Raw genomic sequence first — 13551 nt, 5'->3', positions numbered from 1 at the left:
TTTCAATAAAAAAAAAAAAAAAAAAAAAAAACTGAGCTTAAACGATGAAGAAGCCCTTTTTAATTGCTAAAGCCACAGTGAAAGAGGGACAGAGCAATAATATAATGGGTAGGGTGCTTGCCTAGCACATGGTCGGTCAACTTAGGTTGGGTCCCCAGCACGCCATCTGGTCTCCTGAACCCTGCAAAGAGTGAGCCCTGAGCCCAGAGCAGAAAGATCTGAACTCAGCTGGGTGTAGTCAAAGGGGAGGAGTGGGAGTGATGACACCAAAACCCGCAAAGATATTTTAATGTACATTTTAAAATAAACAATATTAAATAATATAATGGAGGAGGGGGTCTTTGTGTCCATAAATCAGCCAACCACTTAATGTGCTGTTATGAGGATTTGAGACAACAGAGACTAAACTATTCTTAGAAGCAGAGTGATATATTCCAAATAGTAGCTGTTGCTGAAATGATGTGACCAGGGCTCTCTGGGGATGAATGAAGGTCATCATCAAAAGGTCTTTTCCCTCCACTAGCTCAGTTCCTTTCCAGGACTCTAATTAATCATGTGTTTCCTGTCTCTGTAAATTTATGCATAATGTATATATGTTACGGCATGCTAGATTATGAAATTTTGCCCAATTTTTTTTTGGTTTTTGGGTCACACCCAGTGATGCTCAGGGGTTACTCCTGGCTATGCGCTCAGAAATCGCTCCTAGCTCAGGGGACCATATGGGACACCGGGGATAGAATCCAGGTCCTTCATGGGTCAGCCACGTGCAAGGCAAACGTCCTATCGTTGTGCTATAGCTCCGGCCATTTTTAAAAACTATTGTAATATATAACAACTCTAATAAAAATAAGATTGAATATAAAGTTCAATATAAAATTACAATTTGGTTGATAGTCATTCCAAGTAAAGATAACTCTTGATTCCATATAATTCTTGCCCAAGTGGCAATTAAAAAAACAAACAAACAAACAAACAAACAAAAAAACACCTCTTTTTTTTTGGAAAAAAAAAAAGTTAACAACCTTTGTTTCTAAAATTTCTTTTGTTTTTTAAGCTTGAACCAAGGGAGACTCCACCTATGTAGATGGCAGATGGAACAATAACTAGCAAATGAACCATTTACTGGTTGGGTTATTAAAAAAACACAAATTTTATCCATTTGCAGTTCTCAAGTTCCATCTTGCACATGGAACCAGAGCAGATATAAAAACCTAAAAGCACAAGATATCAGGGAATCATTCAACCTCATTCAAGTAGGAGTGACAAAGTCTATGACATCCTCACTGCTTTTGTGGGCAATTATGCCAAGTTAGTCCACTTTTAAAACTAAAGTCTTGTTATCCCCTATTCTCACAGGTGGAAAAATTACCTTCTAAAAGATGTGAGCAACATAGAAGTGTGTCTCACCAGTCCTAACAAGCCACCATACATGCAATACACTATGTCATAAGAACAAGTCATTTGGTCCAATTTTCTACTTCTCTCTCGGCAGAATTACAGGTAGTAGATGGTTTATGTTTTGGTAAACTATTCCTGTATTTAGTAAGGGTAGCTTTTAGGATAGTTAAGTCTTAACCTATTCTTTGACAATTTAAGAGAAGAAAATGGGATAGTCAGCCAAAAATTGTGCTAACAAATGTGAAAAGTAAACCATCTGTAAACCACAGATTCAAAGCTTTCTCATATTAAAGGATTCCTCAGTTGGACAGGATTTAAAAACTGGTTTTATAAGTGAAAACCTAAAACAAAGAGCCTGTTCACCTCCTCCCCCAAGAAAACCCCAAACAGACTAGCAAAATTTTCTTACCTTTTTAAATGCTTCGGGCATACACCTATCCATAAATCTTTTACAATTCTCGTCAGACTCAGAAAGACCTTAGTGAAATAAATGAAAGGGGACTGTTTAGATTTTAGATAAGCAAAATCCTTTCTGTCCCAAATTCTTATTCATATATATATATATATAAAACATTGTTTACTACAGAAACCTTGATTCTTAATAAGGATTATTAAAAACAGATTACATTCTGGTAAAGGAACAGACTGAGAAATATGTTAACTTTTTAACAGTACATTATACTAATATTATGAATATATTTCATAGTAAAGTAAATGCCATTCATAAGTGAGATAGACAAACTGATGTTTCCCTGCCTGAATGATTTCGAAGGATCTGTTTAAGCAGATAATAAAATGGCAAAAACAAGGACTTGCCAGTCTTCACTGTTTTCCTAAACATCTCTAAGAGAAACCCAAATAGTTTGGTTTGGGATCACACCCAGCAGTGCTCAGGGGACCATTTGGGGTGCTGGGAATTGAACTCGGGGCAGACACGCACTAGGCAAGTGCTTAACTGCTGGACTATCTCCCCAACCAATAAACACTTTAAATGAATGCCAAAATCACTGTTTTTCTGCAAGAACAATGAGTTCTGTGTAACAACATGTACCTGGTAAATAGTCAAGGCTAGACATCTGCTGTGTAAAGTGACAGATTGTGGGTGACACCCAAAGCTGGACATCAAAACCCCTGGAAGGGCAGGCTCCCAGCTTCTCTTTTCAGCACCCCTAGGCTGGGACAGCACCATGCTCCTTAGAGACTCTGAGAAGCCAGTCAGAAAGGTAAAGAGCCTATGGGGTTCTCCCAAACACCCCTTGTAGTGGAAAGCTATTTATCATTTGCCTCTTAGTTTAATACTCAAAAATCTAGAATATCACCAAGTACTTAAGAAGCCTAAATAAAACATCTGCCAAGCACTATTTTCTTCTCTCAAGAGAAAAAAATATAGTGAGTTAAGTCGTCCAAAGTGCTCCAAGTTTCCGTGGGAAAGATTACTTTCAATTTCCACCAGACCTTTCTGTAATCCATTAAAGATTGTTGACCCTGCACTGGAGTGAGATGAAGGCAGCTCACTTCCCTCAATGCTCTTCCACAGGAGCTGCACAAAGGCACTGAGGGGCATACAGATGAAAGGCAGACAGCAAAGCGAATAAGCTCCCCTTGAGAGCGAGCTGGGAACACGTACCGAGTCTTGCCAGGTAGGTGGAGGCCAGCAGGCATTTGCCAAGTGACTCTTCTCGCTTATATGGGATGGACCAATGGTCTGTCAGGACACGGCTTTCCAGCTCATATAAGTTCGTGGTGGGGAACTCGATTCCCTCTCCTGAGCAGTTTCCATTTTCATCATTCTTCTGACAAGAAGGATTGGGGTGAAAAAAAAAAAAGCACTGAATTAGTAGCTATTCTTATATTCACTGAGCACAGCAGATGCTTCACCAAGAGTAGCCATGAACCCCAAGTCTCAATTCCCATTTCTTTTTCCTGATGGCATCTCTCACCCCACCATGGCAAACACTGGCCCCTCTCTTCGTCATGGCATGCCCCCATTCTCACTGAAGGCGATCTCATCTCTTCTACAAAACACCTAACTGGCCGCACCACAGAAGAGAGGAAATTTCTTTTCCCTTCTCGGCCCCAACTCCTGGCCATAAATGCATCTATAAGTCCTTTGAACCCCCTGCTGTGGCCCTTTCTGCCAGTCTCCACAACCCAAACTCCTCCACAGCCACCCCTGCTTCTAAACTATACTTGCAACCCTGAACTTCTCTGCTCACAAATTAATTTTAATTTGTTAGTAACTCATCTTTGCACACTAGAACAAGCACCACGAAGGCCTAAATCTTGTATGCTTTGGTCACCCCTTTATATCCAGAACCTAGAACCCAGATTTTTAATACATGTTATTAAATGGACCAAGTACTCCTGCAAATAAGATTTCAACTAGCACTGGAATCACCCAACTCCCTACCAGTTCTAAGAGGGCTAATTTTTACAACAGCAAAACTAAACCCCTTCCTTTAAGCTGCCTCCATTCTATAACCTTACCTAGTTTCTTAACAATTTAAATCAGCTTACAACTCACCCTATAACTTTACCACTGTAAAATAAAATCACTGCAGTAAATTAAAAGAGTATGTGAGAGAAAGAGAGAGAGAGACAGAGAGAGAGAGAGAGAGAGAGAGAGAGAGAGAGAGAGAGAGAGAAAGAAAGAGAGAGAGAGAGAGCAGAGCCTAAGAAAAAATAGCACCATGGACTAAATCAAAGCTCCTAGATCATCTTCTTACCTTCTCTAGCCTTGATTCCTTCCTTGGCCATAGTCATGGTCTGTAGTTACCATTTACACAATTTCTACCTGTGGAATATGCCAGAGGTTGATGGGAACCATCCCTTCTCTCAGCACCTGCCTTGTATGTCTATCTATGATCATGCGTTCAAACCCCAGTGTCTCATGTATCTAAATGTAGCTAGCTCTGGCAGCCTAGCTGCCCATGATCCCACAGTTACTACAATGGTCAAGTCGTCTGAGCACAACAAAATAGATGTGCAGGCATCACTGCCAGAAGTGAGAATGTCTGCTGGGCAGGTAAGAGCACCATAACTTCTCTGTCTCAATTTCCAGAGCAGTCCCAGTGAACTCAGGCACAGGCACCACAACACAGGGTAGTCAAACCCCTGAAAGCCCCACAGATCCAGCCCTACTGAGGTGAGGAGGGGAATAATGATCCAGAACCCCATGAGCAAGATGACAGTTAATTCCACAGAAGTAGCATCTGAAAGAACGCAACACATTTTGGGTCCATGGCTACGATGGGATTAAGGTAAAACAAAAACAAAGATGATGTGGAAAACTGAGAATGGAGTAGACAATGGGCACTGAGATGGGGCAGTGCTGTTAAGAGACTGGGTTTAGGGCTGGAGTGATGATACAGCAAGTAGGGGGTTTGTCTTATGCATAACAGACCCGGATTCAATCCTAAACAGCCCAGATGGCTCCCTGAGCACCTCCAAGAATAAAGAATAATTCCTGAGTAGAGAGGCAGGAATAAACCTGAGCACAGCCAGGTGTGACCCCCAAATGAAAAAAAAAATGAGAGAGACAGAGAAAGAGAAACAGAGAATGAGAGAAAGAGACAGAGAGAGATAGACAGAGAGTGAGAGAGAAAAAGAAGGTTTATGGTGGAAGGGAAGAGTCAGTGTTTACTTTTAACCATTTTTGTTTGATTTTAAAAGTTGTAAAAGTAGGGCCTGGAGAGATAGCACAGTGGTGTTTGCCTTGCAAGCAGCCGATTCAGGACCAAAGGTGGTTGGTTCGAATCCCGGTGTCCCATATGGTCCCCTGTGCCTGCCAGGAGCTATTTCTGAGCAGACAGCCAGGAGTAACCCCTGAGCAATGCCGGGTATGGGCCAAAAACAAAACAAAACAAAAAGTTGTAAAAGTAGACTTCATATATTTAGCTCACAAACTCTATGCATAAACCAGTGTTACTTAACGGAAGATAAGGTAAACCCACAGTAAAGATTTTTGGACAGTCTCATAGTTGTACACAAGCTAAAAGAATCAACGTATCAGCTTAGGATCAAAGCTGAATCAAGTCATACAAAACCAATGTTCAGTTGGAAACTGAGGAGATGTCAGTACTGCAGAGAAGTAGTCATTAATCCCTACAGAAGTATCAGTGAGAGGCTACAGTTCCGTTCAGCTACAGCTGTGAAGAGGAAGACCCTGTGCCCTGTACATACAGGGGAGGCCAGTGACTTCTCTCACGCTCCACCGGCAAGGGCCGCATAAGAGTCACCAAGCTCACCTGCAGCCTGCTTTCTGCCTCCAGAACTGTGAGGGAGAAATATCTGTGTTAAAAGGCAAAAAATACCAAAAATCAGAATTGGGGCCAGAGGAATCACAGGACAGTTGCCCTGCATACAGCTGAGCCCAGTTCAGAACCACTGAGATCATCACTAGTCATCCCAGAGCAGAGCACAAAATACTCCTGACAGAAGGAACACATTTGAGCCACATCTAGTGATGTTCAGGATTACTTCTGTCTCTGTGCTTGGGGCCATATGAAGTGCCAGGGGTTGAATGTGGATTGACTATGTGTTAGGCAAGTGCCTTACCCACTGCATACTCTATGTCCTGAGTCAGGCATTTTTGTTGCATTTTACTTTTTGGCTTCAAGATAGCCCAAAACCAATCCAATTAAAGCAATGCTAATCTCTTGGTTTTGACAGATTATTAAAATAATAGACCAGCATGTCACCCACAGAAGTCTATCCACTAGTTTAGGAGACACTCTGAATCTTCAAGGATATAGTGGCATCTGCTCTGGGCCAGTTAGTAGGGGAAAACGGACAGAAAACTGGACATTTGGGGCGGAGATATAGCATGGAGGTAAAGCGTTTGCCTTGCATGCAGAAGGTCCGTGGTTCAAATCCTGGCATCCCATATGGTTCCCTGAGCCTACCAGGAGCGATCTGTGAGCATAGAACCAGGAGTAACCCCTGAGCGCTGCCGGGTGTGACCCCCCCCAAACCCCCCCCCCAAAAAAAAAGAAAACTGGACATTTTATTTTATTTTATGGCATCACTCCTTGTGGCTCAGGGGACTATCTGGGATGCTGAGGATCAAATTTGGGCCAGCTCTGTGCAAGTCAAACATCCTACTGGCTGCACTATCTCTCCAGCCCCCAAATTGGAAATTTAAATATCTGTCTTCAAGATAAAACTAAGCAAAAAGGTCAAAAGGCAAATGAATAAGCAGAACTACACTTAAAGAACATTTAATAACTATAGAAATATATATTACATATGCAATATATAACATAATATATAATATGTATATTCTTCTCACACACACAAAACACGCTCCAGGATAGTGTATAAAATAAATTTCATAAATGTGAAATCATAAAATCATACCAAGTATATGCTCTGACCACAATGGAATATAATTAGAAATCCAAAAGCAGAAGAAACAAGGAACCCAAGAATAGATGAAAATTAAATATATCACCACCGTGTCAAAAATCACACAAAAATAGAAAATGAATAAAATGGGAAATACAGCATAATTTATGATATGCAGATATATCATGAGAAAGTTTTTTTTTAAAGAAAGATCTCACGTCTATAACTAACTAGCTACTCTAGAAAAAAGGAAAAAAACAAACTAAACCCAAAGACAGCAGAAGGAATAAAATTATAAGACTAAAGAAGAGAAAAATCAAACAAATCTATATAAAAAAAGCATATAGGGCTGAGCAATAAAATGGTACAGTGAATAGGGCATCTGCCTTGCACACAGCCTACTCAGGTTTGATCTTTGGCATACCGTATGGTTCCCCAACAACCATCATGAGTAATTCCTGAGCACAGAGCCGTGAGTAACCCTGAGTAACCCCTGAGCATTGCCAGGTATAGGACCCAAAAAAAAAACTATATGAGAAACTAATGGAGCACAAAGTATTCTGAAAAGACCAATAATAAGGTCCAATCAAAAAGGAAAAAAAAAGGATTTCAACTTCTAAAATCAGGAAAGAAAGTATCCCACTACTTAAGAAGGAAAATAAAAAGAATACTGCTGACAATGACAAGACAATAAATCAGATAACTGGAAATGGCCACACTTCTACAAATAAGTATTATCTGTGTTCACTCAAAAACAAGAATCTATAGATTTATAAAAGGTAAAGAGAATTCTATATAATCAAAAGCCTCACATAAAGCAAAAAATCAGAACTAAATGGTAGTACTGATGAATACTACCAGACTTTTAAAAAATTAGCATCAATCCTTCTCGTTCTTCAAAATAAAACAGAAAAGCAGAAAACATGTGCCAACTTATTTACAAAGCCAGCAGAACTCTGCTATTAAAAGCACACAAAGACACTTCACTTACACTAGGACTGCTATTATCAATGGCAAAAAAAATAATAAATGTTGGCAAGGATGTAGGGAAACTGAAACTTTGTGCACTGCTGCGGGGACGTATAATGATGCAGTCACGGCAAAAAGCGGGGTGACTGTTCCTCAAAATCACTAACCAGAAGTGCCACATGATTCAGAATTTCCAACAAAAGAACCAAAGGCAAGAATCAAAAAGATTATTTGTCCACACTGTTATACACAATATTCCCATGCTTTTACTATTCAAGAAAGAGTGTTAAGGTGGAAACTATGCCACTCTCAATGAATAAAAGGATGAAAGAACAGATAAAATGTAGGACATAGCGAGAACATTATTCGGTTCCCAGGGAAGGAAATTCTGATATATCCTACAAAGATGAATAAACTTTGCAGACACTATACATGAAGAGCCTAAAGGTGGAAACTCTCACTGTCAGTGAATAAAAGAATTAAAGACAGATAAAATGTGGATGGAGAGAGAACATTGCACAGCTTCAGGGAAGGAAATTCTGACATACGCTTCCATATGAATGAACTTTGAAGATACTATGTACTCATTAAAGCAAAGGAGTCATAGAAGGACAAATATTGCAGGGTTGGGCCGAGAATGTGACTCAATGGCAGAGCACATGCCTTTAGCTAAGGTCTCAAACTCAGGGCCCACAGGCTGTTTGTGGCCCTCCATATAACATTTTGTGGCCCTGCCCTAGAGGAATCTTTTTTTGTTTTGTTTTTAGTTGTTTGGGTCACACCCCCAATGTTCAAGGCTTACTACTGACTTTGCACTCAAGGATCACCCTGACTTTGCCTCCTGCGGCCCCAGGTAAATTGAGTTTGAGATCCCTGGCGGGCAAGAGGGACTAGGAAATGATTTGATTCTAACTGCCTCAGAATTGCACACTAAATAATGTTTAATTTGGAAGGGCCAGAAAGATAGTACAAGAGTTACCGTGTGTGCCTTGCATGTAGTTTGATCCCTGAGACCACAGTGGATCCTGAGCATCTTTGGGGTGGCTACATTATCCCCAGTGCAGCAGGGCACAAAAAGCACTGCATCTTTAGGTCCTTACCACCTGACCTAGAACCGTGATGAAAGGCCCTGAGCCCCTGAGCACCACTTGGAAGCAGCTCCCCTAAAAGGCCAATTTTGCTAATTAGGATTAAAAAATGAATAAAGATATCACACATAAACAACAACAACAACAAAAAAACCACTAACCACTGTAAAATCACCCTCACGTGCTGCATATCCAACCCCAGGTAAATAATCTGAATCAGGGTTGCACAAGAAATAATCCAAAGAAGGCTGAGGGTGAAACACTTGTAGTCTGGCGGTCTTCTACCTAGTGTGGAGGCCAAACTGCCCGCCACAACTGTAGTTTTTATTGAGTACAGGGACCACCCCTGGGTGAGGCAGTAAGCCCAACCCACCCAGGTTTACAAGTAAGAAACAATCTCTCCTTTGGGTAAAATAAGGTGTAACCCAATTCTTTGTTCAAAAAATTGTGGGGTACATAAGCCATATTCTATTGTTCTCTGCTAGAGACAGAAACCCCAGATTAAAATCTACAAAAGTGTTTATTTTGCATAGGCACAGTAAAAGTTGCTGTAATAGCATCAAAGTTTAAACTGTATACATCATTCTCAAAACAATCAGCTTCTTCCATATCTTTGTCTTATACATTTCATAACACTTTTTCAGTCTTCTCTGAACAAGAACATTAGAATCTTTCTGCATATATACTTAATTCAAAAATTCTTAAATATTTTTACACTGTAAAACAAGTCTAGAACGTCTGATTTCCTATCCATAAACTTCTCTAAACAAAATCATAAGAACATTTCTGCAGATATAGATATACAGTTTGAAAATAAGTTTGCTAAAACATTCTTTTTTTGTTTGTTTGTTTGTTTGTTTTGTTCTTTTTGGGGGGCCACCCCTGGTGACTCTCAGGGGTTACTCCTGGCTATGCGCTCAGAAATCACTCCTGGTTTGGGGAGACCATATGGGATGCCGGGGAATCAAACCGCGGTCTGCCCTAGGTCAGCTGCTTGCAAGGCAAATGTCCTACCACTGCACCACCACTATGGCCCCAAGTTTGCTAAACCATTCTTATAATGAACACTGTTAATAACAGTCTATAGTATCCATGGTTCTTTTCCATCTACATCCATGAACAAAGAGATTAGAACATTTTTGCAGACATAATTTGAGAATAAATTGCTACATAGTGTACACAAACTTCATAGCAATTGGGAAAATTCACTAGGATAGCTGAGAACTTTTAAAACTATAACAACATTATACATTTCCCCAGAATTGTGCAAACTAATATTAAAGCACTAAAGTTGAATACAAAATGTTCTGTTTTCAGTGGGGCATAAAACAAAACAATAAGACACCTTATTTTACCCAAAAATAGACCACCAGCTCCATGAATACTGACCCTTAACTGAACAAGCAAGTAAACTGAATTTAGCAATAGTATTATATATCATGACCAAATATGAATTTTTCACACATGCAAGGTTGGTTTAACATAAAAATCTATCAAAGCAATATCCAGTAGCAGAGTGAAGCAGATTAATATATCTGTCTACGGATATAAGATATCTATTATTTCAACAGATTGAGAAAACTATTTCTAAAACCCAAGTTATAGATGTTAACCCCCCCCCACACACACACATTCTCAACACAATTAAAGACATCCACAAACACTATGTAGTGTACATTATACTTAATTGCAAAAAACTGAATGCGTTTCTCTAAAATCAGGAACTGGACAAAGACATCTGGTCTTCACAGCTTCCCTTCAACAATGCACAAGTGTCCAATCAGGGTAACTCAGCAAAATAAGAGGTAGCATTTATTAAGACCGAAAAGAATCAAGTCCAAGTATTTCTACTTACTAATAACCCTGTACATAGACATTTTGGGAAACCAGCAAATATACTGGAACTCATGAGTTTAGCAAGGTCATAGAATGCAGTCAATATGTAAAAATCAAGTGTTTATAAGCACTATCTATAAGCCATCATAAGATAAGAAAATAATTTCATTTATGATAACATTTTAAAAGGCACAAAACTTGATACTGAAAATTAAGACATTACTGAAAGAAAATTTTAAATTCTTAAATAATGTAAGTATCACTGAGTCAGAGAAATAGTACAGGAATTAAAGCACTTGCCGAACATACAGTGAAGCTCAGTTTGATCCCTGGCACCATGGTCCTAAGTATCACCAGAAATGACTCCTGAGTAGAGTCAGCAGTACCCTAGAGCATTGCTGAGTATGGCCCAAACATCTTTTAAAAACACTCCTGTTAAGGGGCCAGAGACATAGTACAGTGGGTAAGGCACTTGTCTTAAAAGCAGCTGACCCAGATTCAATTCCTGGCACCCCATATGGTTCCCCAAGCCCACCAAGAGTGACACCCTGAACACAAAACCAGAAATAAGCCCCAAGCATGGCCAGCAATGTCCCATTTTTCGAGCAGGAGCCCTTTGATCTCCAATACTGGTACCCTCAGCCCCGGAAACACCCACCCAACCCCAACTGAGCCAGGAGCTGCCCCAGAGTACCACCTGGTGTAGGCCTCAAATCAAACATATCTGTGTATATATAATTTTAGTTTTATGACAAACTCCCCTAAACCATTTAAAAAGCACCTGTTTACTGAGACATCCCCAGTTCTCTGAACTAATTTTTAACAAATGTTTAAAACAACAGATCCAGACATGGAAATTAGATCTGTTGTTGCCAAGAGAAAGGGGAGAAAGAAAAGGCAAATACTTGTGGTTACCAGGTTTCTTAATGAGGCAATGAAAATATTCCAAAGGGTGATTAGTTGTAAAATTATATAACTATGCCATTAAGAGGGCAAACTGTGAGGAATAAGAATTGTATCTCAGGGGCCGGAGAGATAGCACAGCAGCGTTTGCCTTGCAAGCAGCCCACCCAGGACCTAAGGTGGTTGGTTCAAATCCCGGCGTCCCATATGGTCCCCTGTGCCCACCAGGACCTATTTCTGAGCAGATAGCCAGGAGTACACCCTGAGCACCGCCTGGCATGGCCCAAAAACAAACAAAAAAATCGTATCTCAATAAAAGTCCTATTCTTAAAAGTTGATTAACAAAAATGAATACAGTGATTAAAATCACTATCATATCAAAAAAATGTAAGTTGTACCAGGTGATCTTCCGTAGCAGTAATCTCTATTTGAGTGAAATAAAAGAAAAATTTATGGGGGGAGGAGAGAGAGAGAGAGAGAGAGAGAGAGAGAGAGAGAGAGAGAGATTTGAGAACACAGGCTTCTGCAACTCTTCTAACTTGGAAACCTTTTTCAATCTGAGAAATGCAATCTGGGTTACCACTAACAGAAACATCTTAGATGGTTATAAGGTTGATTTTGAACTCATTTGGGGGCTGTTGTGGATACAGAAACCTTCAAATGTAGCTAGATTTTCCCAGTCCCCCACATTTAATTGTTGACAACATATGTATTCCCAACTTCCAGTCTAAGAAGCAAGGACAGACAAGATACAGATAGATGTCTGTCGAGAGAGATTTAAATATGATCTTTCTTTATTATGTTATGGGGTCACACCCAGTGGTAATCAGGGCTTACCCCTGGCTTGTGCTGAGATCATGCCTGATGGTGCTAGGGCGTGAGGAGGGTTGTATGTGATGTATGGGGTCAGAGGTGAGCCACATGCAAGGCAAACACCTAAATCATTACGGTGCCTTACCCCTGTATAAAATCTGTATAAAATTGGGTCTCAAGAACTGACAGAAGATCCCACACTACCTCCTAGTCCCATTCTTGGAGAAGCACAATATGGCACACACACAAGATTAGCACATGATGTAGCCAAGTGCTACAATTGAGAAGAATGTTACCAATAAACACAGAGACAGGCAATTGCTAGAGAGGAAGAGACAGTGGCAGGAGCCCGTATTTAAGTTGGTTTAATCTTTGAGTCATCATTTTGAGTAGAGTCTGTTCTTGGCAGAAATAACAAATTGAGCAAGAGAACACATGCAAAAACAATTTAGAGCTGTCCTATTGCAAAACAACTCCCAACAAACTTACGGCATTGAGCTTTTAATAAGAACTCTGGAGTGTAATATACTATTTCCCCATTAGGAGCCAAATGTACAGGGAACCCAAGTAACCATTAATAATCACTGATTCTAATCTGAGTAAAACCTCACTATGTTCCGAACCAAGTGTTTAGCACTGGGGACAGAGATAAAAGACACAATTCCTATCATTAAAGGACAGGACAACGTGAACACAGAGAAACAGGGACTCAAGATACAGTTTGTAGGTGCTGTACTCCCCTACACAATGGACATGAAAATGTACATAGCAACAGAAAGTGAGGTAAATTATTTTGGGCAGAGGGTTACAGAGCATATATTATTCCAGCATTACTCTATGGTGCATGTGTGCAAGCACATTACTTTTTGGGGGCCACATCCGGCTGTACTCAGGGCTTATTCCTGATCATGGATTACTCTTGGCCAGGCTTAGGGGTCCATATGGGATTAAAAGGGATCAAACCTGGGTTGTCACATGCAAGGGAAATACTCTACCCACTGTACAATTTCTCTAACCCCTTATAAAAGGGCTGGAAAGATAGTACAGATAGCACTCTATTAAGTAATAACAACTCAGTGTTTTCAGCTTTCAAGCACTACAGGCAATATCCAACAATTTATTATGAAAACCCATCTATTTCACTTAGAATCTGAGTACTTAATTTTTCAAATGGCTATAATATTTAAGAAGTCAACAT

The 13551-nt window shown here is 40.0% G+C and overlaps 1 protein-coding gene across 1 annotated transcript in view; it reads right to left on the bottom strand.

Moving 5' to 3' along the window:
- USP24 (ubiquitin specific peptidase 24) overlaps positions 1 to 13551 on the bottom strand; it is a 140153-nt gene that overhangs the window by 106891 nt on the left and 19711 nt on the right. Inside the window, 2 exon segments of the mRNA XM_049775466.1 lie at positions 1808 to 1875; positions 3026 to 3191. Of these exon segments, the coding sequence (XP_049631423.1) occupies positions 1808 to 1875; positions 3026 to 3191 (234 nt within the window).

This window comes from Suncus etruscus, chromosome 6, assembly GCF_024139225.1.
Source record: "Suncus etruscus isolate mSunEtr1 chromosome 6, mSunEtr1.pri.cur, whole genome shotgun sequence".
Taxonomy (NCBI): Eukaryota; Metazoa; Chordata; class Mammalia; order Eulipotyphla; family Soricidae; genus Suncus; species Suncus etruscus.
This window is presented reverse-complemented; position numbering and strand designations above follow the sequence as displayed.